The 27,311-nt window shown below is 37.4% G+C and overlaps 1 protein-coding gene across 1 annotated transcript; it reads right to left on the bottom strand.

Moving 5' to 3' along the window:
• Positions 1-707: 707 nt before the first annotated feature.
• Positions 708-25,759, bottom strand: LOC129802595 (hemocytin). Its single transcript, XM_055848538.1, has 14 exons — positions 24,484-25,759; positions 23,286-24,425; positions 20,786-20,936; positions 19,951-20,719; positions 19,110-19,894; positions 18,064-18,600; positions 17,741-17,923; positions 14,017-15,379; positions 13,478-13,957; positions 12,897-13,409; positions 5,613-6,090; positions 3,924-5,554; positions 1,127-1,909; positions 708-1,054 (listed from the first exon to the last, which is right to left on the bottom strand). The coding sequence occupies exons 1-14, from the start codon at positions 25,524-25,526 to the stop codon at positions 849-851; spliced, it is 10,062 nt and encodes a 3,353-aa protein (XP_055704513.1). The 5' UTR covers positions 25,527-25,759; the 3' UTR covers positions 708-848.
• Between the last annotated feature and the right edge of the window lie 1,552 nt (positions 25,760-27,311).

The raw sequence follows: 27,311 nt of genomic DNA on the forward strand, positions 1-27,311 counted from the left end.
TTTCAGTCTTAAAAAGAGTTATTTACACTCTTTTGTCATGTAAATTTTAGGAAAAAAAGTTAAAACAACTCTTTCGAATATTACACCTAAAGACAAGTAAAATCAACTCTAAAATATAGTTAATTGAAAATCACAACGAAAAAGAATTGATTCAACATCGATTCGAGTTAGTTTTACTCGAATATTTTTCTGAGTGTACCTAAAGAGAGATTTGGATTCGGTTTACTTGTATCATAGAAAGAGTATGTACTCTACCAATGGTACCCCCATGGCAAGTTCTCTTTTTTATAAGGAGCTATTTGAAGCCGGCTTCTTTACTCAGCTCAAAGATCATAATAGAAAAAAAATTATTTAGACAGAAATCTAATATATTAATCCCTCTCCACAGGGATCAGTAACTTCCACAATGAGAAGTCCCTACTTTTAAGATATTTCGCGTAACGGTTACAAAATGCAGAGAAATTTCCACACGTTTTTGCATGTACAAGTGAGCTTTGAGCTTTGGCTTCCACAGGCTACATGCCAGGGAGGTGACCACTGGACTCAAATGAAGCAATTTCCCATCCAAGTAATGTGGTTCACTGAAATGTTTCATAAAATATTTCTGAATTTTCAAAATCTAAGAAGCAAATGGGAAAACAGATGTAGCATTTAACAGTTCTATAGACGAGACCGTTGACATAATCCATATATATAATTAGTGAATGTTTGGCTTTTATGGTATATTTTTTTATTCAAATACATTTTTATTATTTGCAAATTTATTTCTCATATTTATAGTCTTGTCTCATTACTCCTCTGTCTCAATTTCTCCACCTGCAATTTAATAACATCTTTGAAGGTGATCTTTAAAAGGCATTGAGAGAACACTGAGAGCAATTGCAGGTTTGTGGAATTGGAACTTTAGTATTAATTTTATGACCATCTGTACACGTCAGAAGAACATCCAACAGAGGCAAAGGAGAAAGATTTGTGCACTGCCCATGATCAGGAATTGCTTGTGAGACTAACCCTACAGTGTCTTTCTCACTGTGAACTTCAGGAATGCATTTTTCTAAAGAAGAAAAATCATAAAATCTGTTTGTAAAGAGAAAAAAGAACTATGAGAAGCTGAAAGGACACTTACTCTGTTCTGAGATTTCTGGCTGACAAAATACGCAACATCCTTTGGTATATCTCCTGTCCTTAGGGCAATCATCAATATTTGGACAAGATTCCTGTTCAGCAACAATATAGAATTGATCATCTTTCATTTCACACCGGAAAGTTGTGCAATTGTCAGGACTCTTCCACGAAGCTCCGAGTTCCTTCAGTTCATTCTCGACTTTACAGTGAGATTGAATGCATTCTCCACAGCACTTGTCTGATCCCAGCGTTGGTGATAGGTACTTGAAACCCAGCTTGCACTGATCCTCGCAAATCTCCTTCTCAGCACTTACAATGACATTCCCACTCTCAGACATGGTGCAAATGAGCATTAAGCAAGGATCCGATGATTTCCATTTTTCTCCAATCTTCCGGGTAATACTTTTCCCATTTTCAGTAACTACACAAACCCCTTTAGGATCTTCACATTTTACTTCATCACAGCATTCCCCAGGTTTTGCTTGCCTCTCTACAATCTCCTGAAACTCTCCTGGACATTGCGTTATCTTAGGCGGACAAAGGAATCTGTCGCACTCAAGACGAGCAACTGGACAGCATCCTGAAGTGTCCTTGATAACTTTGAATCCAGGGAGGAGTTCCGAAGGAAAGACTTCAAGTGGAGGGCAATCAGATGCTGGTTTGCATTCGCAGATAATTTTTGTGCAATTATTGCTGTCGTATTCGATCTTCTTCACCTGATTCTCCCCACATTTTGGCAATGGCGTCTCCGGACATTCCTGAAGAGGTTCAAGCTCTTCCGGAACTAAAAGATAATTTTAAATAAAAAAGAGATGGCAAAGGGTCCCAGCTTTGCGGAATGCTCGAACTCACAAGATAGAGTTCACCGTGAATTAGTTCTTTTGCATAAAGGGTCGATCCATCTCAAGACGACCATAGGGGTACCCTTCATGGTCTCAGATGTTTCTGAATTTTACATATGTTAAAATACACGATCAAATAATATACCTTTATTTTTTTTTCGCCCAAAAAAAATCCTGACCGGAGATACATAGCGCCAAAGATGGCGTCTCCACGCTTCATTCGTCAAATGAGATTTTTGGAAAATATTTCAAAATGCTCTATCTCGCGAACAGGTTGAGATTTTTTCTTACTCTTTTTGTTATTTGAAAGATAATTTTATACTCTTTAAAACGATATCCTAGTTTTCGCATTATCTGCTCAAGTTTTTTTGTAACGGTATTTTGAATTTTTTTTGAAAAAAATTAAAAATTAATTTTTCTCAAAAACCCCATTCTCAAAAATTTTCATTTTTTTACTGTTGATCAGTAATATTGAGTACTATATTCCTTGAAAAGGCGAGCTTCCACTTTTGCGCTTATTTTTTTTTTTTAAAATATTCAAATTTTTACAACATTTTCAAAAAAGAAAAAATACCAGTTAAACTCAAAATTTTGAGTTCAATTTTTCAGGGAATACAATACTCCACAATACTTATAAACAGTTAGAAAATCAAAAAATTTTCGGTCTCCCATTTTTGAAAAAAAAAAAAAATTTTTTTGATTTTCAAATAAAAATGCCTTTTATTGACAAAAATAAAGCTTCAATTCATATTTAATAAATGTACTAATTATGTTTTTTTGTTTTCTTTAAGTTTCTCAAAAAAAAATTTTTGACAATTTTTGGATCTTTTTTGAAAAATAAAAAAAATTTAATTCTAGGTTAAAAAATTCAACATTTTAACATGTGTGTTAAATGTATCTTAAAGTTGTAAATTTGTCAATAAAAGACATTTTTATTTGAAAATCAAAAAAAAAGATTTTTTTTCAAAAACGGGAATGTTTATAAGTATTGTAGAGTGTTGTATTCCCTAAAAAATTGAACTAAAAAATTTTGAGTTTAACTAGTATTTTTCCTTTTTTGAAAATGTTGTAAAAATTTGAATATTTTTTTTTGAAAAAATAAGCGCAAAAGCGGAAGCTCGCCTTTTCAGGGAATGTAGTACTCAATGTTACTGATCAACTCAAAAATGAAAATTTTTGACAATGGGGTTTTTAAAAATTTTTTGAAGTTTTTGAGCATTTGAAAATAAAAAAAAATCGGTACTTAACCGATTCATTACCGATGAAGACCAATAGGCCCGCATTAGAAATTGCAATACCTTTCCAAAAAATCTAAATTTAACCAAAGCGGTTGAAAAATAGACCCTCTAAAATGGTTGACCTATGGTTCCGGTCATAGGTATGTTTGGGCGAAATGTTCGCCTGGACTAGCTCTAAATCATGTCCAAAACTCATTGAAAAAGCTTGGGCCAATTTTGAGAAAAACCGAAAAAACCTTATTTTTAGAGAATATTGATTATTCGGGATGTAAAATTATTCAAAAATCAGTACTTAACCGGTTCATTACCGATGAAGACCGATGCAGCCGCGTTAGAAATTGCAATACCTTTCCAAGAAATCCAAATTTAACCAAATCGGTTGAAAAATGGACCCTCCAAATAGACCCTCCTTTAATAATTCAAAATGACGAATTTTCCGGTCATAGGTATGTTTGGGCGAAATGTTCGCCTGGGATGGCTCTAAAGCATGTCCAAAAATCACTGAAAAAGCTTGGGTCAATTTTGAGAAAAACCAATTTTTATAATAAAAAAAACCAATTTCGTTTTTTTATTGGGGGTCATCGATGACTGAAAGTCGATATCTCTTAGCGTTTAAACTCTAGAACAGTGACAAGTTGAAAAAAAGTCGATTGAACTGCTCTCTCTTTGAGTTCGAGCAGTAGAAACTATACCAAAATTATAAAGAGAATCAACTCACCGCAGACAAATTTCTTGCAGCATGAATCAACAGTTGGCATCTCAATAGCTCTGAATCCTCTGTTGCACACCACATCATCTCCAGGGCACTCTGTCTTCGTGCAGATGATCTTTCCATCGGCAAAACACTCGCATCTATTGCACTTGTCCTTATACCAAACATCTCCGGCAAAGTGATCATCCGTATCGCAAGCTTGACACATTTTGGGCAGAATGCAGATGCCATTGTGGAGAATTTTCCCTTTGGGACAGAAGCATCCTTCCTCGCGATTAACAGTACAGATATCCAAGAGAATGTGCTGATGTTCTTTCTTGAGGTAGCTATCACATGAATCACTACATCCGCAGGCTTGGTACTCGAGATTCTTAGGGCATTCATGTGGGCAGAAATCTGGCCTTCGCCAGTCAATACAAATCCCATTCTGAGCACATTCTCTAGCATATGCAGCCAAGGATTCACATGATCCTTTCTGACTAGCTCCTGCTCGACACAGATCCTGCTGGCAGGCAGAAACGTACATAATGGGATCAACAACCAAATGACACTGACCAAAAACTTCCATCTCCAGAATCTTCAAACAAGGATCTTTCTCCGGAGGCAGAGGCAAACAATTGATTTCTGTCCTCTCTTCACTCAGGCATTCATCCTCCGAAAGATTTAGAACAGGATTCTTTGATTGCCAACTCGTTACAATATCCTGAACTGTGGGATTTTCCTTGAATGCTGTTGCCTCTCTATTCATCACAAGATCATTGTCTGGTTCTCCATCACAATCTCCACACAATCCTTCCATTTTTGACCCATACTTCAGGCTAGGAACTCTTATGGAGAAGGACATATCATCAAAGGCTGTCGTCAGTTCTAAGTGTGACAATGGCAGAAGGATTCTGATGAGTTTTCCCGGTTCTTCTGTGACCTTTATCCACTCCTTCGAATACGGCAATTGTCTCACTTGAGCCCCATTTACAAATACCTCAATTTCATTTGTTCCCTGTTTTCTCTGCAAGTGAATAATATTTTCACTGTGGAGGATATGCAAGGCTTCAGTACATGAAGAACCTCCCTTGCATTGACCCAGAGTTGCAAAGACCTCAAAAGTATGAATTCCCGGAAGCACAAGATCTCTCGTTAGTAGATATGTGCAGTTTCCATCGAAAGTGAAATTATTCCTGTCGTACGTGACATATTGAGACTGCCCAAAACCATCACAGACACAATCCCGACATTCCTGAGAAGGATTAACACACTTATCGCCCTTCCGGACAGTACCTTCTGGGCAGTAACAGCCGGAAAAGCATGTTCCTGGCAAATATGGACAATCCTCGCCCTTCAGAGTGTCACATGATAGCTCACATCGACGTCTATAGCAATCTCTATGAACCAGGGATGGAGGACAAGGGAGTTCGCAATCATAAGTGGATCGCCAAGTATCCAAATGTACTTTATCATCAGCTGCTAAGCACTCTCGCACGAATCCCTGCAGAATGGAACATTTGCACCGATGATCTGGTGGTTTTCCAGACATTTCAGCATTCTTCGAAGTTCTCAGGCATTCACAAGCCGACTCAATGCACTTAGAAGTGAACTTATCCATATCCACGGATTTCTCACAGACACTAAAAGTCTCTCCCCTGGAAAAAAATGCCTAGAAAATCAAAAGCCTAGAAAAGAATCATTTAAATTGCTTACGAAACAGCATTGCAGATCTTAATAGCTTCTTCCTGAATATCTCTGGGGCAAGCATGTGGTTGGCAATTGTCTTTGGAAATCCGATCAACGTACCAAGCGTCACCAAATTCCACTGTTGATTGGGCATCTTGGCCATTTGGAAGGTGTTTGTCATCTTTGGGATTCCCATTGAAGAATCCACATAGACCGTCCACTTGCGACAAATACTTCTGACTCACACCAATCTTGATGTCCCCATACTCATCCAGAGTCACCCAGAATCCATGATTGTGCGACACAAAGACAATTGTTGCACCAACTTTCGACACAGCAAAGTTCATCTTATCCCTGCCCTTCTGCAGTTGATCCACGGTGTAGACATAGCCATTGTACTTCACCGTTAGATCCGGATAGAGGGTCAGGATGCACTCAAATTCAGTGTCTGTAATTTCCACTTCCTTGGTGCAGACAAAGTCTCCGGCAGAACAGTTTTTCAGCACTAAGTAGAAGGGATCGAATTAGGATCTTCCTAAAGTTCTTGCATTCCCAATGTTTCGGGATAGGAACATGTCTTTTATTCATTGTATGAGAAATTGCATATAAATCTCCAAGTTCACAAGATGACAAAGCTTAAGCTTAAATTTTTTGCACAACAAAATTGATCCAAAAAAATTCAAAAATATCCATTTCATTAAGCAGATACAATCCAAATATACTTTGAGGTAGTTTCGATTTCAACTTTTCAACTATTTATTCTTCCGCGCATCTGTTAGAAGTCTGGGTATCTAAAGGATAATATTGTAAGATAGGAGGAGAAATAATTGTATCCGCTAGGGTAAATGTCCTAATTCAAAACCATTTCCAGACGCTTTAACTTTGACGAAAGATTCAACAGTTCAAGTTCATATTTTTTCTGAAGGGAATTACATAAATTTGCTCCTTGACTCTTCTAGAATGTTACTGTTTAGTGAAAATTCTTTAAATATAATTTGAAAACTTCTTAAATACAAGAAAAATACGCGAGTGTAAAATGCTGCTATTGGAAACAAATTAATCCAAATGGAGACAAGGGAAAGTTTCTAATTGGAGACAAACAGTGTGAAACTGCGACGAAAGGCTTCCAAAACCTTGTTGAGTTGCTCTTAAGTGCAGGATTTGTACTTATTCCTGATATTTGTTGCTTTCCCATCTAAAACACTAAGAAAATCTCTCAAAAAAAATCGTATTTTCAGGGTTTCCTATTGAAGCATTTGCAGACACTTCAGAAAAACCCTTTTTGTTCACGAAATAAGTAATTAATAATTCATTTGTTCACGTACCGTTAACAATGAAGATTAGCACTTAATTTGACTAAAATTATCCAGAAATATGACATAAATATTTAAAAAAAAAAACGATAAACAACAGTCACCTCATTGTGTTTTTCATTGGAAAACAAGGGCGATCGATAAAAAATTCGATGGTGAAAAGGTAAACTTTTAATTTTTCTGAGAAATTAACAAATTAAAATTTGTCAATATGAATAGATTTTCGCTTCACTTGGGGCAAAATTAACTAAATAATGAAACTGTGGTATAGAAAACATATAAATATAATAATTTAGTACTGTATTTATCATGAAAACAATTACGTTTCCATTTGGAGTAGCGAAAAATTTCCATTTGGAGCAGGTTTTGAATTAGCTTAATTTACCCTAATTGGAAATTAATAAATATTCAGTCACTCTTTGACCATCAGCAAGTGTTTGATTCGATCCACCTCGCCACATACGTTACAATATGAAGACTTTGGGAAACACATTTCTTTTAAATAATAGAACCAATAAAAACCCAATTCTTGTGAATGATTACAATTGTAGACTCTCGATATCGATTAATTTCTGAGCTTAAATACTTGTGATTAAAAAATCATAAAATTATCGCGACAATCCTTAGTTACAGACCATTCCCTTACTCCTTCCTTTCATTTCCTCTACTCCGTTAAGAGGAATTTTTTTCCTATTGTAGAACAGGTTAAAAACCTCGAAATAATCTTCAATTCCACGTTATCTTGGTCAGATCATGCCACCTCAGTTTGCCGAAAGGGTAACTATTCTTTGTATACCCGACGCTCTCGGGACATCACATCTTACGACGCTTGCTTGCTCCTCGTGCGAACACTTCTCCTTCCTTCCTTCACTCACGGAGCAGAGTTTTTCTTTGCGGAGGATAGTGGCACCATTCGTCGTCTGACTGTTTCTTTCAATAATTGTGTCAGGTATATCTGTGGCTTAAGTCGCCGGAACCATATCACTCCCCCTTCCCATAGAAATGTATTTATTGGATGTGACCTTATATCTTACTTAAACTCAAGAGCTGCTCTCTTTTTGTTTCATTTGTTAATGTCTGGGGGTTCTGAGAACCTGTCGGGTCTTCTGGTGAGGGGGGTTCGGCCAGGGTTCGGGGACGCATAGTGCCTAAGGTCAGGAGTGATTGTCTATACCGGTCACTGTTTATAAGGGCGTTGTGGTCTTTAACTTTAGAGCAATTCTCAGTGACATGCGTAGGTCCGCGGATGGGACTTGTCGGTTTTTTTTCAGGTTCAGGTTGAGTGAAACTTAAAGAAGCATATAGTAAAGAGAGGTAATCCGGATACTTTTCATTGAGTGCGACTTTAATGCTTGTTTTTGGACTGATGAAATATTTTTTTCGCCATTCCAAATCAATAGAATTATTCTTTGTTTAATTTAGAATCATAATAGAAATAGAATTTTAGCAATAATATTGATGAAAATTAATAAAATTACGATAATATTAATATATGCGCAAGAATGTTACTGCGACGCTTTTATGTAACTCCGTTAAATTCGATCAAACTCGGATGCTCATTTTAAGGAAAAGTTTAATGCATAAAAATGAGAAGATATTATTTCAAAAACATTTTTTTTTAGAGTTTTATTCCATCAATTCATTTCATTAATTTATTATTTAATTATATATATTTTTATTTATTTTAAGATTGCACTCAATTCTTTGATTTTTCCTCGGTTTTCTTGGCTGACTTCCTCCCACGTTTTTTCTTTTCAGCTTCAATTGGCGTTTGAGCCTTTTCCTTTACCATGTTTTTCTCCTATAGTTTTATCTCCTTTTCTTCTGCCCTTATTTTTTTGTTCCTCTCTCTGGTCAACTTCCGTTCAGCAATTTCTTTCTTTTTTTGTAAATCCTGCCTCAATTTTTCCTCCTGTTCCGCGATAATTTCCTCGGAAGATACAATATACTGGTGTTTGACATTGCTGGCTTTGACCCTCTTCTTCTAACGACGTTTTGGAATTTCTCCTGGCCAGAAATAGCATTTTTTAGTGTGTCGAAGATCGGTTGAGTCTCAGAAGTTGCAGAGAGTTGGTTTCCAGGGATGACTGGATCATTTGAAGGATTATTGTCGGTGGCCTGATCGTGCTGGTTATTGATAATGGACTCCTCTGAATGTTGGAAAACAATTTTCGGGAAATAAAGACCAGCATAGAAAAGTGGCCCATCCATCCAGCTACTCTGTGGTGACGTTCCCATTTTCCATCCTTCTGCGTTGTGAATGGCAATTTTTGGAGTAATGTCAGTTTTATGAACAGCCATTGGAGGAGCAAGTTCGCCAGTAGCTGACACCATGAAGAGTACTGTGATACATTGCTTCGGTCCTGAATTTTTAAGAGATGGAACTACACGTGAACCTCTCCTGGACAGGACATTTCCATCTTCCGGTGTCAAAAAGAAGGCACTTTCGTCGCAATTAAAAACACGGTCTGGTGAAATGCTCAGAAGGTTGTGTTCTGTGAAATATCCAAGAAACCATTCCGTGAGGTCTTCAGCAGTGACAGTGGCTCTTTCCAATGAGAAGGATTTTGGCTTGCGCATGCTGAGCTCTGGATGACGCTTAAGAAGATTCCTGAACCAAACGTCTCCGGGTCTTCCAGCTGTAAAATGGTTTGGAATTTTGTAGACCTCACAGATGAGTTTAACGCTGTCCAGAACTTGTTCCTTCCCGATGGGATGCCAGCCATCCGCACATCCCAGGATCCATTTGACAAGTTCTTTTTCCTGTTCTTTTGAAAGAATTGTTGGCCTGCCATTGGGGCACTCCTCTGGGTATTTGCCGGTCAATTTGTTGTGCAGTGTTGTTCTTGGGACATTAAATGTTTTGGATGCATATGCTATGGTAAAACCATCTCGTACACACTGCAAGGCATTCCTAATACCTTCCTTAGAGTCGGGCTTGTCCTTATAGGTCTTTTCTTTTGTTCCCTTTGGCATCTGAAACAGAAAAAGACTCCTGAACAATGCAAATTCTGAACCAAAACATTGACTTTCACCGCATCCGACATGCATCGAAATGTAAACATTCACAAAAATCACTTATTTCTGTATGAATTATTAATATATTATCAATAAACTCTTACTCACCTTGTAGATCAATAACTACACTAACTTTTATTAATAATTTTGATTGCAAATAATGTTTTATTATATAGAAAAAACACTAAACTTTTTCCAGCGACGAGCTGTCAACAGCAAAATTTTCTCAGAAATTAAATTTTTAGTACACAACCCAGCTGACCCGAGCTTAAAAAATATTTCTTGTACCCACTTATTAAACCGATAAAAATATAATTTTTGGTTTTTCTTAAAGTAGAATAGTTATAATATGATAATTCAGTAATTAATTACAGAAATAAAAATATAAATTATATTTTAAGTGGATGTATCGGAGTTAAATCGGTCGCGGCATCCGAGTTTTGCAATCGTCGGAGTTACATGGCCTTACTATATTTTTTCTTCTTTTTTTGCCTCTTGTTTTCTTTCTTTTTAACTTTTTGTTTCTTTTGTTATTTTTCTTTTCAATTTTTTCATCACAATTGTAATGCCATAGACACACTTACGATTTAAGCCGAGAGACGACTTAGTGGAAAATTATGGAAATGGTTAAACCCTACCCCCTGCCGGTTAAACCATTATTTGTAATATAATTACGCTAAGCCGTTTGTCGGCTAATTCTCAAGTCTGTCAAGACCCTAATGCCGGCTTCAGACTGGAGGTTTAGCCCAGTTCCCGAAGGTCTCAAAAATCTTAATAACAAGCAATTTTATTGATTCTTCAAAATCTAATGAATCGTTTGCCCTTAATGAGTTTAATGAGGAATTAGAGGAGTTAAGCCAGATAGCTAAGCCTTAAGTCTAAAGCACGTATAAGAGGGATGAACCCTATTTTGTGATTAAATAAATTTTCTATTCTATTCTATTCACTCCATCAGATAAAGTTTTAATAAAACCTCCTGTATAATATATTTAGACTCTATGACCCTATAAATACACTCAGAGAAAAGCACGCGTGATATCAATCAACCATGAGCCGTAATTCCGTAATATTTTAAAAAGTGATAAATATGAACATATTTGTAATTAATATTAACACGTCCGTGATACAAATCAAAAAAATCACGTCAGTGATAAATAGAAACACAGCATGATGCTATTTATCAAAAATCAAAATATAAATATATTGACTCCAAGATATCAAACACGGGCGTGTTAAATAGAAACACGTCGTGTTCCTATTTAACAAATCCTCAAATAGCCCCAAAATGTTAATCACGGACGTGCTAAATGGTACCACGCCGTGTTCCTAATTATCAAATCTTTATTTCGCCCACAAATGTTAATCACGGACGTACTAAATGGTATCACGCCTTGTTAATATTTAAGAAATCCTCAAATTGCCGCGAAATGTTTATCACGGACGTGTTAAATAGAAACACGCCGTGATCTCATTTGACAAATCCTTATATTGCCCCAAAATATTAATCACGGACATACTAAATAGAAACACGCCGTGTTCCTATTTAACAAATCCTCAAATTGCCCCAAAATGTGAATCACGGACGTCTTAAATAGGAACACGCCGTGTTCCTATTTAACAAATCCTCATATTGCCACAAAATGTTAATCACGGACGTGTTAAATAGAAACACGCCGTGACCTCATTTAACAAATCCTCAAATTGCCCCAAAATGTGAATCACGGACGTCTTAAATAGGAACACGCCGTGTTCCTATTTAACAAATCCTCATATTGCCACAAAATGTTAATCACGGACGTGTTAAATAGAAACACGCCGTGACCTCATTTAACAAATCCTCAAATTGCCCTAAAATGTTAATCACGGACGTGCTAAATAGAAACACGCCGTGTTCCTATTTAACAAATCCTCAAATTGCCGCGAAATGTTAATCACGGACGTATTAAATAGGAACACGCCGTGTTCATTTATTGATTTATACCGTTTAGCACGTCCTTAATTCACATTTTGGGGTAAAATAGACATTTGATAAATAATAACATGGTGTGATACCATTTAACACGTCCGTGATTAACATTTTGAGGCAATATATAGGAATTTGTTAAATAGGAACACGGCGTGTTCCTATTTAACACGCCCGTGATTAACATTTTGAGGCAATATATAGGGATTTGTTAAATAGGAACACAGCGTGTTCCTGTGTAACACGACCGTGATTAACATTTTGGGGCAGATGGGTGGTCGTGATAAATACTAACAAAATATCACGTCGATAATCACGGCCGTGCTTGATTTTTCTTTTCAGAATATCACGTTTGTTATCACACGTTTTGCAATATATAGCACGTTTGTGATAAAAACTGGCTTTTCCGAAACGTGATTATATTTAACATTTTTCTTAAAAAAAAACCACGGCTGTTGATTGACTGTTTTAACGCAACCGGCGTGTTAGCATTTATCAATTTTTGATTAATAGAATCACGTTTTTCTTTAAGTGTAGACTCTATGACTAATGAACGCCATCCTTGCGCCTGTTACCGCGAGACAATCTGCTCTTCATTTCCCGCTATACCCCTGTGTTCATGTACCCAATGTAGACCGACGTCATTTCTGTGAGTCCGCCTTGACTAAAGCCAACAGTCTCCCAAAATCCAAACCAAATGATCTAAATGAATTTGTTCAAATCTGAGCAGAAATTAGATTTCTATGCAGGTTTGATCCACCTTTAGCTTTGAAAACTTTAAAGAAATATTGAAAACTTGGACGAAATGCCCACCAGAACCACATCTAAATTATTTATACAGCCTTAAATTGTACTTAAAATTATACTGGGACAAATAAATAAATAAACATTCTCAAGAAATGAAGAAAGTTCTGGGAGTCGTTCTCAGGATTTTACAAGATCATTCTGAAGACGAAAGTCAGGGTAAACGCCTGACAATTTTCACACCTGCTAAATAAATTTAAAAAAAAAACTTACGAGTAATTGTCCAGTTTCCTCCTGAGAACTCCCTGGCCAGAACGTGACTGCAAATGTCGAACTTAAACTCCATCCCATCAAATGTATTGAAAATCCTTCCGGTAACATTGCAGACAGCATCCATCTGTGGCATAGGTTCGCAATCGAAAGTTGGACAGGCTGTAGGAGAAGTGGGCTTTTCAACAACCAAAGAGTATCCTTCCGGACACTTAGGTTTTGTGCACATTATGGCTACTGTTGTGTCATTCTTGGGCTTCAGATGTTTTTCAGGGACACAAATAAACTCAATGCACTTCTCTGGTTCCTCTTCAACTGCCGGAGTGTTAGCTGGAGTAGCCAGGTGGGAATTGTATTTGCTTTGGTAGAAATTGAATTTGGAATATTTCGAATGCTTCTTCCTCCACCGTCCTTTGGTTTTCTTTGTCAACATTGCAGATTCCACTGGTTTCTTCTGGATAACCTTTACACGGTATCCGGGAAGACATTGAGGTGCTGGACAAGTCTTGGTGATGTCTGGAAAACAAGTCGGAAATTTGTAAGTCCTTTTTATGCTTTATAAAGTCCCAGAGGTATTGCCTTACTCAGAACGGTCTCAATTGTTGGGCCTTTAGGCTTGCAATTGATCTCATCATCTGGACAATCCATGATTCCATTGCACCACAAGTGTTCAGCAATACATTCCCCACTAGTTGGGCAGAGAATTGTGAATTCCGGACAGGTTTCGCACGAACAATGGCAATTGGATGATTTAACCGGGCGCAAGCCCTTCTCACAAGATGGACAAACTTTGGGCTTACACTGGGAATTCCCTCCCAAAACGCAAATGCATTCTGAACAGTCCTCAAGTTCAAAATGAGCTCCCACTTCATAGGGAATATGTCCAACCATACATGGGCATTGACTGGGCTGAACACACTCCTGTCCATTCCACGCAAGAGGTGGATAGCATTTGCAGACGCCATCAACTCCACTGAGATGGGTAATGATTCCCGGACAAGTTCCACATTGAACTTTGGGAACTTTCTCTACGTCCACAATCTTAATGGCTTCTTCAATGTGCGCTAAAAAAATCATGCAAAATCAGAACCCATTTGACGACTCACCTGACCAGAATACTTACGATAGGGCTGGAAGCATCCTAAAGGTTCAATTTTCATCTCAATTTTCTCATGCCATTTATTAGGGATAACTTTGAGGTATCTCGCTTGAATTGGGAACTTGAACATGTTAATTTTGGTCATATACCCATCAGCTGGACCTCCAAAGAGTTTTCCTGATCCTCCAGGGCTCATAATGAGATTCCAGAGACTCTCATCTTGACTGTAAAATACCTTGAAAGCCGTCACCCATCCATAATCTCCGCCCTTGACCTGAAGTCCTGTCAGGTTCCTCTTTTCCAGGAAGTCAAAGATTACAAACTCATTTGGTGTATCAAGATTTGGCATCCAGCCCTTTGGTGAGGACAACTTCAGCTGCTCAATGGCATTTGGAGGCTTTCTCAGTACCAAATGATCAGCCTTTGAAGAACTGAATTTAATCTGTGGCGGTTTCATCTTGCCATTTTCCACTCCCATCGGATCATCACAGAGTGCCTGGACAATTTCCTCGGTAATCGACGTGGTCAGTTTTATTGGAAGCTGAGTTGTTGTTGTTGATTCTGTGATCGGTTTGGGAGTTGTTGTTGTTGTTGTCGAGGGAACAGGTGGAATTTTCTGCGTGACTTTAGGCAGCAATTTTCCACATCCCAGAAGTTCAACTCGAATTGCAATTGATTCATGCCACTTCAGGGGATAAATTCTAACCACTTTCGCCTCAATTGGTATCTTGAAGAATGACTCAGTCATAGCATGAGATTCAATGGGACCATAGAATAATTGGGGTTTGTCTGAGTCATCCTTAAGATAGCTGAAAGCTACACCATCGTAACTGAAGAGGATCTTAAAGAGAGTCACGTAATGATTGTAAATGGGACTTCCACTCATCTGAACACCGTACAGTGGTGTTAGTTGGGGGAATGTAATCTGCAAATATTGATCTTCATTGTTAATCTCCGGAGACCAGCTTCCACTGGATACTTCACTGGGTTTTGAGTTTATTCTCGCAAAATGGGGCTCAAAGAACGATCCCAAGGTACTTGAGGCAGAAAAGGCAGTATTCGGCATGCTACTGTCCCCACCACTGAGTACAGGAATGTACTGATACTTGGTCAGGTCACACACAGGTGGTGGGGCAACTGTGCTTGGAATAATAAGGGGACGTTCTGTGGTGACTCTGACGGTGGGCTGAGGCGCTACAGTTGTAGTAGTGGGCTTTTTTCGAATCTTTGCTTTCTGATCTTCACTCGTGTCAGGAACAGTTGTAGGTTCAAAGCCAACAGTATACTCAATAGGCTGCTGTCCTGTGCAGCTTGAAGCATCACAGACATAGGTATTATCTATGCACTGGCATAGTTCACAATCAGATTCCCTAAATACCTCTCCAGGCTACAAGGAGGATTAAAAATGACAAAAACAAATGGTCAGTAAAAAGTCATGGTCAGCAAAAAGTAAAATTTGATCAGAAAATAATTCGAAATAATTAATAAAAATTTTCAATTTTGTCAGTAAAAAGTAAAATTTTGTCAGTAAAACGTTAAATTTGGTCAGTAAAAACTTCAAATTGATCAGTATATATATTCGAGTTAATCAGTAAAAAAAAATGGAAATTAATCAGCAAAAAATTAAAAATGGTCAGTAAAAAGAAAATATCGTCAGTAAAAAAGTAAAAATCATCAGTAGAAATATTCGTATTGATCACTGAAAAATTAAAAAGGAGCAGTAAAAAAATTAAAAAGGCATTAACAAATTAAAAATGGTCAGTAAAAAATAAAAAGTGATCAACAAAAAATTAAAAATGATCAGTAGAAATATTGGTATTGATCACTGAAAAATTAAAAAGGAACAGTAAAAAACGAAAAAGGCATTAACAAATTAAAAATGAGCAGTAAAAAATAAAAAGTGATCAACAAAAAATTAAAAATGATCAGTAGAAATATTGGTATTGATCACTGAAAAATTAAAAAGGAACAGTAAAAAACGAAAAAGGCATTAACAAATTAAAAATGAGCAGTAAAAAATAAAAAGTGGTCAACAAAAAATTAAAAATGATCAGTAGAAATATTCGCATTGATCACTGAAAAATTAAAAATGAAGCAGTAAAAAATAAAAATTGTCAGTAAAAAATTAAAAACAAACAGTAAAAAATTAAATATAATCAGTAAAAAATTAAAAGTGGTCAGTAAAAAATTAAAAGTGGTCTTTTAATTTGAAATTTGAAAATTAAAAGTGGTCTTTTAACGAGCAGTAAAAAGAAACTGGTCAGCAAAAAATTTAAAAGTGGTCAATAAAAAATAAAAATTGGTCGGTGAAAAATTTAAATTGAACAGTAAAGAATTAAATGTGGTCAGTAAAAAATTAAAAGTGGTCAGTACAAAATAAAAACTGATCAGTAAAAAATCAAAAAAGTGGTCAGCAAAAAAATTAAAACTGGTCAGTAAATTATGAAATATGATCAGTAAAAAATTAAAATTTGAGCACTGAGAAATAGAAATTAAAATCAGAAATAATAATACTCAGTAAAAATTAAAATCTGGTTAGTAAAAATTAATGGGAAAATATAAATAATCAGTAAAAACTTAAAAGTGGTCGTCAGCAAAAAATTAAAGTTGATCAACAAATAATTCCAAAGGATCAGTAAAAATATTCATTTTTGCCAGTAAGAAGTAAAATTTTATAAGTAAAAAGTTAATGGTCAGTAAAAAGTTAAATTTGGTCAGTAAAAACTTCCAATTTTCTACTGCTCATTTTAAATTTATAACTGACCACTTTTTTATTTTTTTACTTATCACTTTTTATTTTCTACTGATCAAATTTTATGTTTTACTGCTCATTTTTAATTTTTTACTGACCATTTTTAATTTTCTACTGACCACTTTTTAATTTCTAATGATCACATTTTATTTTCTACTGATCAATTCTTTTTTTTTTACTGACCATTTTTAGTTTTTTCTGACCACTTTTTATTTTTTACTAACCACATTTTATAATTTACTGCTCATTTTTAATTTTTTACTGACCATATTTTATTTTTCACTGATCACTTTTAATTTTTTGCTGAACACTTTTTATTTTCTACTGATCATTTTTAATTTTTTACTGACCATATTTTATTTTTCACTGATCACTTTTTATTTTCTAATGATCACATTTTATTTTTTACTGATTAAATTTATTATTTACTGACCATTTTTAGTTTTCTACTGACCTCTTTTTATTTTTTACTGCTCATTTTTAATTTTTACTGACCATATTTTATTTTTCACTGATCACTTTTAATTTTTTGCTGACCACTTTTTACTAACCACTTTTTGTTTTTTACTGTCCATTTTTTTATTTTTTACTGCTCATTTTTAATTTTTTACTGCTTTTTTAAATTTTTTACTGATCATTTTTTAATTTTTTGCTGACCACTTTATTTTTTACTGACCTTTTTTGTTCTTTACTGGTCATCTTTTACTTTTTAATGATCATGTTTTATTTTTTACTGATCACTTTTTACTTTTTATTGATCATGTTTCATTTTTTGCTGACCACTTTTATTTTTTTACTGACCGCTTTTAATAAAGTACTGTTCCTTTTTAATTTTTTACTGATCTTTTCAAACTTTTTACTGCCCTTTTTTATTTTTTACTGATCATTTCGAATTTTTTGCTGACCAAATTTGACTTTTTACTGTTCGTTTATTCAATGCCAATAATTAATATCTTCCTGAAATTGATTTGAACCTTTATTGCAGAAGAATCTTACCTTAACAAGGGATCCATTCTTACTGACGCACGTGCAGTGATTGGGTAAAACACAAGAGGATTTGTCTCGCCAGAGCCCTCCAGGTGGGCAGGTAATTTCCACGTAACTGGCATTGACACATCCCCCAAAGCATCCAACCATTTCATCCCACAAACTAGAGCAGAATCCATTCTTCTTTAGCAACTAAAATAGAAATGGTCAATTTAATTTTCTATACTTCCTGAACGTCCTGAACTTTGTCCGTAGCATCCCAGCTTTTGTATAGTATATCGCGATAAATGGTGATATACTGAAAATACTGAAAATGTTAATTAAGTACTCACCCAACCGTAATAATGGCAGGAATTGGAACAAGGAACCACACAATCTGTCCATGCTTCACCAGGCGGACATTTATCAATCTTAAGAGGTGACAAAGTCGTCTCTTTGGGCTTTCCACATTCAGGCTTTATCTCAGAAACTGAAAATACCCAATCACAGATCATGCTCTGGGGATTGAACATCATCGTTGGGCCACAAGTTTTCTCTGCATACTGCCACGATCCATCTGGCATTGGCATGCAGTGAAGGAATTTGTAGCAATCCCCAGGAAATTCAACATGAGGAATAGAAGGATCACAGGCAGTAACTGGAGCTGGAGTCTTAGGAGCCGGTGTTTCATATCTGACCACATAAGATCCATCACAATCACAGAGGACACGAATTTCATAATCTGAGCAGGATCCTTCACAAACCAAACCTCTTTCCAGGGAACATTCGCAATTTTCTCCCGTTGATTTAATATCTTTGTGTCCACCAACTGTCCGACACTCGATCTTGGAAATTTTCGAAGGAGGACAAGTTGCTCCTTCGATATTTTTCTAAAAATAAATGAATTTTGAAGATTTTATTCAATCCAAGATTTTTCAATACACAGTAAAAAATATTTTGTAAAATTGTTCGTAAATGTTTGTGAAATCCTTTGGCAGACTCACGAAATGCTCGTGAATCATATAACCCATACAAACAAGTTCGTAAAATTTTGTACTTTTTTTCACAACATTGTTCGTAAAATGATCATTTGACGAACATTTTTTGTACTTTTACAAACATATTGTTCGTATTTGTTCGTAAATTTTTGATTGTATGGCAAAAATTTACGAACAAATGACAAAATTTTACGAACATTTACGAACAAATGTCTGTAAAAGTACAAAAAATGTTCGTCAAATGATCATTTTACGAACAATGTTTGTGAAAAATGTACAAAATTTTACGAACTTGTTTGTGGGTTATACGATTCACGAGCATTTCGTGAGTCTGCCAAAGGATTTCACAAACATTTACGAACAATTTTACAAAATATTTTTTTCTGCGTAGAAATCCTCACCAAAAGCAGATAAGAAGGGATTGGCTCATTATCTCCGGTTTTTCGAAGTTTTCCGGGCACTTTTATGCCATGTGGAAGAGAAACATCCTGATTGATCCATCCAGACCATCCACTAACACATTTCAAGTCCTCTTCTTGATAGGGCTTGAGCGTAATGTATATTTCTTCCATTTTTGTTGCACCTTCCGGACACGGAGCCCCGCTGCAGATTTTCTTCCCCCTTGAACATCGGCATGTCTGACAAAGATCTGAAGAAATAATGTCTCCTTCGTAATATGTAACTCCTTCCAGTTCCATACAGACTGGTTTGCATGTTGATTTTGGTACGCAATGAGAATAGGTTTCGTTTGAGTAGATTTGTCCAGAAGGACATCCTTTGAGCTGGCATCCCTCTATACATGTGTCATCACTGCACATCCACTTTTCCTTCCCGGAAGTTATGACATTGTCGCAGGTTTCAATGGGGCAGGTGGATACACAAGGGCTGTATGAGGAACACTCTGGATCACATTGCATGGGACAGAGATCAGGTGTCCTCCAGCGGATTGAAACACCTTTGAGAGCACAAGCATGAGCATAGGCTGCAAGAGCTGTACACAGGCATTCACAGTCTCCTCCCTGGTCACAAGCACAGGTATCGTGCGTGCAACGTTTGAGGAAATTGTCCACAGGAACCTCAGAATGGCATGCCTGAAACACACCACTTTTCAGGATTCCACATTTCCTCTGAGCCCACATTGTCCTATGAGGATGTTTGGCGCATGAATCCACCTGTTCAGTGGTTTCTAAAACAATGATTACCTATCAATTCCCTTTTTTTAATATTAATTCTTAGTCTTACTTGGACAGTAATCCTGCAGTTTCCAAGAATCCCCAAAAATAATAGGATTTGTCTCAATGCCAGAAGATGGAGTTTTAAAGTCATCCTGCAGATCACTGTTGAAATTCCCACACAATCCCTGAACCTTTCCACGCCATTGATTTGTCAAGGTGATGTAAACCCGTGTTCCACGATCCCATTTAACCTGAAGCCCCAATTCTGGAGCCTCAAACACAATAAATATCCCAGCTCTGTAGACCAAGAGAGACTTTGGGGAAAAATTCTGCACGGTCTTTTCACCCTCTTGGGAATCCTTACCACCTGGAATTGATGAATCCGATGACAGTGTCAGGGATTCAGGATTATCACCCAAGATTGATATATGAACAGATTTTGAACAAGTCTCTCCCAAAGAGCCACAGAGAACATTCTGAATTGTCACAAAATACCCGCCATCCTTGCCCAGACTTCCTTTGGACAGGACATAATTGCAAACTCCCTGAAAATCAAAATCTTTCCCGTCAAATGTCGTAAAATGAGAATCACCCCAGGAAGTACAAACTCCTGGACACTGATGTTCTGTGCATTTCCAAGACCCAGATTTGCATTCACATGTGTTACAGTGTTCCTGAATCTTAGCCCCATCCTTGTAGCTCTTTCCTCCGTGATGGCAGGAGCAATCCTCAGGACGAACACATTTTTTGCTGGACATATCCAGAACAAAACCCTTCTTGCAAACACATCCAGCCATGCATTCTACCGGAGATGATTCCTGGACTGCATGCATATTCTAAGGATTTGGATTGAAGGATTTTCTGAAAAATCTTTCACCTACAAATGCCATCTACAAAATTACCTTGCATGTTACTGGCTCAGTTGGTTCACAAGTTGTGAATTCCTCATTGTTGCTGGCCAAACATTTGCTCCGAATATCCGCTGCTGGAGGATACTTGATGGAATCACTATCTTTAGCTTCAACACAATCCCACTTAGCTCCAGAACAAGTGCTTCAAATTAAAAGATTTAATAAAGAAACAAAACCATCCAATGCTTAAAGAAATTCGTCGGTTCCAAAGAAGATTATTGTAAGTCTAAAATGCAACTTTCAGGAGAGAGGTTTAAAGTTTAAGATACAATATTAAGCTATAAAAATTTTACTGCAATTAGTTTACCTATACTTTTTGCAATATATTGTAGAAAAATGTAAGTGCTTCCGCATGAAACATGTTCCACGATTGCAGTTTTAGTGGAAAATGTAAAAAAAATGCCTATTATTAATGTTTTTTGGAAAATTTAATAAAGTCTGAAAAATCTGTAATGTATCTCGACTTATCATAATATAGCGCGGAATTTTTAACATGCGTGGTTAAGTCAACATACAATAATATAATTTGGAAAAACATCAGAACTAATGACTTTCAATAGAAATATTATTTATATTGAATTTGATATATCGATCTTTTAAAAATATAAATAGAGCGTAGTTTCAGCAATTTAGTTTAAATCTTGTAGCAGCTGTAGCAGCAATACGAATGATTGATAAATTTTTGTTAAGTATTGCTTGAAACGTTTAAAACCTTTCCCTGAAAAAAAAGTTAAATCAAAAGAAAAGTAAAGTCAGTAAAATAGTCAAATATCCAGAAACCTTAATGCTTTTCAGTTTTTAGAAAGATTGCCGGAGAAAATAATTTAATAATATTTAATACAATAAATAACTGAATTCAAGATACAAATTTCATTTATAAACCCCATATATATAAATTTGATTTATCTATCACATAAGATCACATATTTACATTTTTATTGCGCTCTTTTCCAATTTTCTGAATTTAGGGTAAATGTCCTAATTCAAAACCATTTCCAGACGCTTTAACTTTGACAGAACATCCAACACGTTCAGTTCATATTTTTAGGTGTGATTCCTTCTAATCACACCTATTGTAATCCTCGGATTTTCTAAAAGTGCTACGATCGAGCTGAAATTCACAGGGTATATGTTTTGAACATCCCTGATGCCGAAAATCATAAGCCGGCAATTTCGGGTCCGGCTGCCGTCCGGCCGTCCGTAGTACGCAATATCTCTGGTTTGGAAAGAGATATCTTCATAAATTTTTTTTAAATATATCTATGCCCGCGTACGACGATTTCTGTGCCATTAGTTTTTTTTTTTTTTTGAAAAACCGGTTCTAAACCGGTTAAAAATCACGTTTTATAGTTTATCTCGAAATCTAAGCATGCGATTTTGAATTTTTTATGTTTATCTTGTAGCCCAGAAAATTTAGACCAATTTAAAAAAAACTAAGTCATTCTTCGAACGGTTCTCGAGATATTTCACTTTAAAGAATTCAATTTTAAGAAAATTTGCTATTAGCGTCAGGCGGGAAAAAAGCGGGAGAAACGGCGTCGGACAAGCTTTCCCCATATACATATATAGCACTCTCTCACTCTCCCTTTCTCTCTCTCTCTCTCCCTCTCTACATGGTGAATCTATATCCGAAGATTTGAAAGGTGGAATATACAATTCACGATCCGCGATGTCTTTCGCGGATCTTCGCGAGGCGCGAATTTTCTTGCGGATTTACGCGGAGCGTGTAATTTTTCGCGGGGCGTGTATTTTTTCGCGGATTTTCGCGCGGCGTGAAATTTTTCTAGGATTTTCGCGGGTCGCGTAATTTTTCGAGAATTTTCGCGGAGCGTGTAATTTTTCGCGGATTTTCGCAGGGCGTGTAATTTTTCGCAGATTTTCGCGGGTCGATTAATTTTTCGAGAATTTTCGCGGGGCGTGAATTTTTTCCGCGGATTTTCGCGGGGCGTATAATTTTCCGCGGGTCGCGTAATTTTTCGCGAATTTTCGTGTTGCGCGAATTTTTTCGCGAATTTTCGCGGGGCGTGTAATTTTTTGCGGATTTTCGCGGGGCATGAAATTTTTTGCGGATTTTCTTGGGGCGTGTAATTTTTCGCGGATTTTCGCGGGACGTGAAATTTTTTGCGGATTTTCGCGGGGCGTGAAATTTTTCACGGATTTTCGCGGGACGTGAAATTTTTCGCGAATTTTCGCGGGACGTGAAAATTTTCGCTGATTTTCGCGGATTTTCGCGGGCGTGAAATTTTTCGCGGATTTTCGCGGGTCGCGTAATTTTTCGCAAATTTTTTACAATAATATTGTTTAAAATAGGTTCGATAAATGCCCCGACCTATTTTTAGTTTTTTTTAAATAACTTTTGCAGGAAGAAATTAATCAACATAAAATTTTGTGGGGCTGTAGATCTAAGGTTTCTACATCCAATGATACCATCTTTTTATAATACTGTAAGTAGACTTACAATAGTCTTCTTCGGAACTGATGAAATCCTTACCACAATTCCAAAAATTTAGTTCCTGGTCGAACTTCCTTGTATCCTGGTCGGAAAGTAAGTCCTTTATAGGCACATGAACACATCCCAATTGGAACACACTCATTATCCTCATTTAAGGCTTGTCCCTCCGGACAACGGCAACCCTCAACGCAGTTCTTGATGCAAGGATAGTCACTTTGTAGATCTTCGCAAGTGAGAGCACAAGAATCTCCACATTCCTCATATACCTGACCAGGAGGACACTTAATACCACATTCTGTGACAGAGAGACGCCAATTGATAACAACTCCTTGGCGAGCACATTCAGCTGCATAGGAAGAAAGTATTGGACATAGGCAGGAGTTGAGATCGTCTCCTTTGCAAGCACAGACATCGTAGAGACAATCCTCGTAAAAAGGCATATAATCCACATACCAATGGCAATCATCAAAAACTTTTGCCTTCAATTTCGAGCACATTTTCTCTGCCTTACTCTTGTTCTCCAGATTCACCTGACACGGATGGGGAACTGGAACAGTATCCGTAATGTAAGGGCAGGTCTCCTTGGTTCGCCATTTGTCAGCAAAAGGTTCCACTACCGATTCAATATCCCCCTCAGGGGTCAGGAAATCATCCTGTTGGTTGGAATTAAAGGTTCCACAGAGTCCTTTGGTCTTATCCCGATATGAAGCTGGGGTATCTATATATACCCTTGTTACTCCATCCCACCATACTTTGAGCCCATCCTGGAACTCCACTGAAAGAAAAGTGGAGCTGGCTTGACGAATCTTGAGAAGGCCTTTCACAAGAGTTTTGGGCAGTTTCACTACTTCCTGATCATCCACAAAGATACTTCTTCCTTGCTTCAGCTTAATGGTTCTCACCCTTTCCCCGATTTTATAGGAAATCGTCACGGATTTTGTACAAGATGGGAGATCAAGACTCGTGGGAATGAGTTCCATTGCTTCAGAAATAGATCCTGGACAAGCAACATTCTCAGCATCCACGGTGACATTATCTGTTAGAAGAAGTCGATAGGAGCACTTTCCCATGAAATCAAAGCGTCTACCATCGAAAGTGACATAGTGAGGATCACCAATAGCCCCACAGCGTGACCCACAGTTCACATCTGTACACTTCCATGCCCCATTCTCGCATGTGCTGGATGAAAGAACCTTGATAGTAACTCAGAAAACTCAAAGAATTGTAGAGAACTTACCATGTGTTGCAATCCTTCTTGACTTTGGAACCAGCCTTGAATGATTTCCCTCGCAATTGGCAAGGACATTGGAAGGGATCAATGCATTTTCCTTCATACTGAATAGTTCCATCTGGACAGAAGCAACCCTCTCTGCATTGAGCATCTTTCTCATTGGTCATAGCTACTCCACAAGAAGGTTCTGACGAAGGACCACAGGCTTTGTAAATTCTTCCATCTGAACAAGGAAGAGGACATACTTCCATATCTCTCCATCCGTGTTCTAACTCTACACCCTGAAATGCACAATCCTGAGCAAATACAGATACTCCATCGCAGGAACACTTCTCCGGATGCTCAGAATCTGGACAGAAGCAGTAATCTGAGACACAAGACTCAATTAACATATCAGTATTGTATTTCTCCAGACACTGAACAAACTTCGAACTCCTGACCAACTTTTCGCACACAGATTCGGCCTTCTTCTTCTTTTCCGGATCACATTTGGCTACATCCATGTCTTCTACTTGCTCCATGATACATTTACTCTTATCCACATCGACATTTGGCGTTCTCCATGAATCCACGAAAGTCCTAGCCAATTTCTGCTGAGTTCCAGTCTTCGATATAAAATCATTCCTTATATCCATATCCATTGTTCCACAGAGCCCTCCTGTTCGATTCCAAAGGGATGGAGAAGCTTCTACAACAATCAGTTTCTCAGTATCCCAGACAATTGCTGTCTGGACAGATTCCAGGACAATTTTCAATTTGTGACCAATCATTGTAACCTTCATCCCGGTGAGTTGAGAAGGAATGGGCAAGACGGATTTTGGGCTAGAGAACTTCACAGTTCCATTGACATTCTCAAAAGTGTACATCATGTTGAGGAGGAAGATGACAAGGCTATGCGGACATGGCTGAGGAGCTCCTGCAGGACAAGATCTCACAATGACGCTAAAACTTCCATCAACTTGATCGTGAATAAGGGTATGGGAGCAAAAGAGAGGAGAACTATAGATCAACCCATCGAATGTCTTAACTTTATTCCCATTCCAAGTCATGCAGATAGAGGCTTTAGGTTGCCGAAATACAATGCTAACATCGTTGGAAATGTAAAGATTGTATACGCCGGGCAGTTGAATTATTTCAAACTCTTCCCCATGAGCCACTTGATAACTCCCTCCATCTTCATATTTACGGGTCTTGGTAATCTCAATCTCTTGAAATCCTTTTCCTCTACCCCCTCCGGAATATGACCAACTTCCTCCACTGTAAGTCTGCCCCGTACGAATTTGAGTACTTTGACTGTATCCTCCCATTGAGATAACATCCATATCATCAGTAAAGACACATTTTGGAACTGTATCGGGAGAAAAGATCCCCTTAGAGTAACTGCAAGTGTATACAGGAGATGGTTGAGAGTCAAACTCCACTCCTTTGGGACAGTACAAAGTACAACTGATGGTATCACCAGTTCCTGAACAATTGTACCCTCCGTTGAACTTAAGCTTCTTCGGAGCACAATTATCCACACTGTACTGACACTGAGGACCTCGGAATTCCGGAGGACACTGGCAAACATTAAAGGATAAGCAGTTCCCGCCATTTCTGCATTTTGGCGAGCACACCGCTAAGGAAATAATATAATAAGTGGAATTGAACTATACCCAATTGAAATTAAAGACGAACAAACTTACGCTGACAATCAGGAACTGTTGGCCAGTCTCCTCTTGTTGGCTTCCAATCTCCATCCTTACACACCACATTGGTAACTGTTGTTCCATCCGGGAACCGATAGCCCTTTGCACAGGAAATCGTACACTGACTTGAAGAGCATGTTTGGCGCGAATTCGAGGGCAGTGATGGCTTTTGCAGGCATATCTTCTTTTCATACTGACACTGAGGTCCACGGAAATTATCTGAACAAGTACAAACTCCTGGTGAAACGCAGATCCCATTGTTGAGGCACTTAGGCATGCAAATTGGTTCGCAAGATGGCACCTGAGGCCATTCAGCACCCTGGACAATCCACTCTCCTTCCACACAGGATATTAAAAGATTTGTCTCCCCATTGGGAAACTTGTAATCCGGCATGCAGGTAGCTTTGCAAGTGTTACTGTTGGATGTACACTTCAGCATGGCGTTTAATGGCTGATTGGGCTTCCCTGTACAGTCCTGCATGTATTTAACATGCCCAGGCGGGAAAGCACCACCCATATGTCCAGGAGGAAATCCTCCCTCAAAATTCCAATGGTGCTGTTGATGTCCATAGGGAAGTTTCTGTTTGACTTGATAAGAATATCCTCCTCCATGCTTCAAGTGTTTGTCATGACCATAAGCGTGACCTTGACTATGCCCTTGACCATGACCGTAACCATGACCTTGACCATGACCCAGAAGAAAGGATTTCTTAACCTCTATCGCATCCTCCAAAAAGTTCTTCAATGCATGAGCATCATTTTGCATAGAAGGTACCTCTTCGGTGGCATCGGGAAATTTTTCTTTAACCAAATCCTCTAGTTGTACAGGAATTTGATCTTTAATCAAATTCAACTCAGGCCCAAATCTAGAAGCTGTTTCCTGAACTTGGCTAAAAGACGAAGAAATAAAATATTTTACTACGCCATGATAAGGAAACCGCAATTTCATCATAATCTTTTTAGCCTTGAATTCAGTCTCGTGAGCAAAAATTTCTCTGACTTATCAATCGTAGACTTACAAAGTGGGTGTGAGCGGAACAATAGTTGTGATAAAAATTGCAATCGAGGTTGAATTGGATTAAAATTTGCGAATTTTTTCCAACGTTTCCTGAAAGATAAATCTGGTGGACCGAGACAAAGTTCTAA

Source organism: Phlebotomus papatasi, chromosome 2 (assembly GCF_024763615.1).
Source record: "Phlebotomus papatasi isolate M1 chromosome 2, Ppap_2.1, whole genome shotgun sequence".
NCBI lineage: Eukaryota > Metazoa > Arthropoda > Insecta > Diptera > Psychodidae > Phlebotomus > Phlebotomus papatasi.

Coding starts and splice junctions, on each gene's coding strand:
- LOC129802595 (XM_055848538.1), bottom strand. CDS start 25,526: ATGACTTGGAATGGGAATAAAGTTAAGACATTCGATGGGTTGATCTAT. Junction 20,720..20,785: donor CTGAGCCAGTAACATGCAAG/GTAATTTTGTAG, acceptor CCAAATCCTTAG/AATATGCATGCAGTCCAGGA. Junction 1,055..1,126: donor GCCAGAAATCTCAGAACAGA/GTAAGTGTCCTT, acceptor TTTCTTCTTTAG/AAAAATGCATTCCTGAAGTT.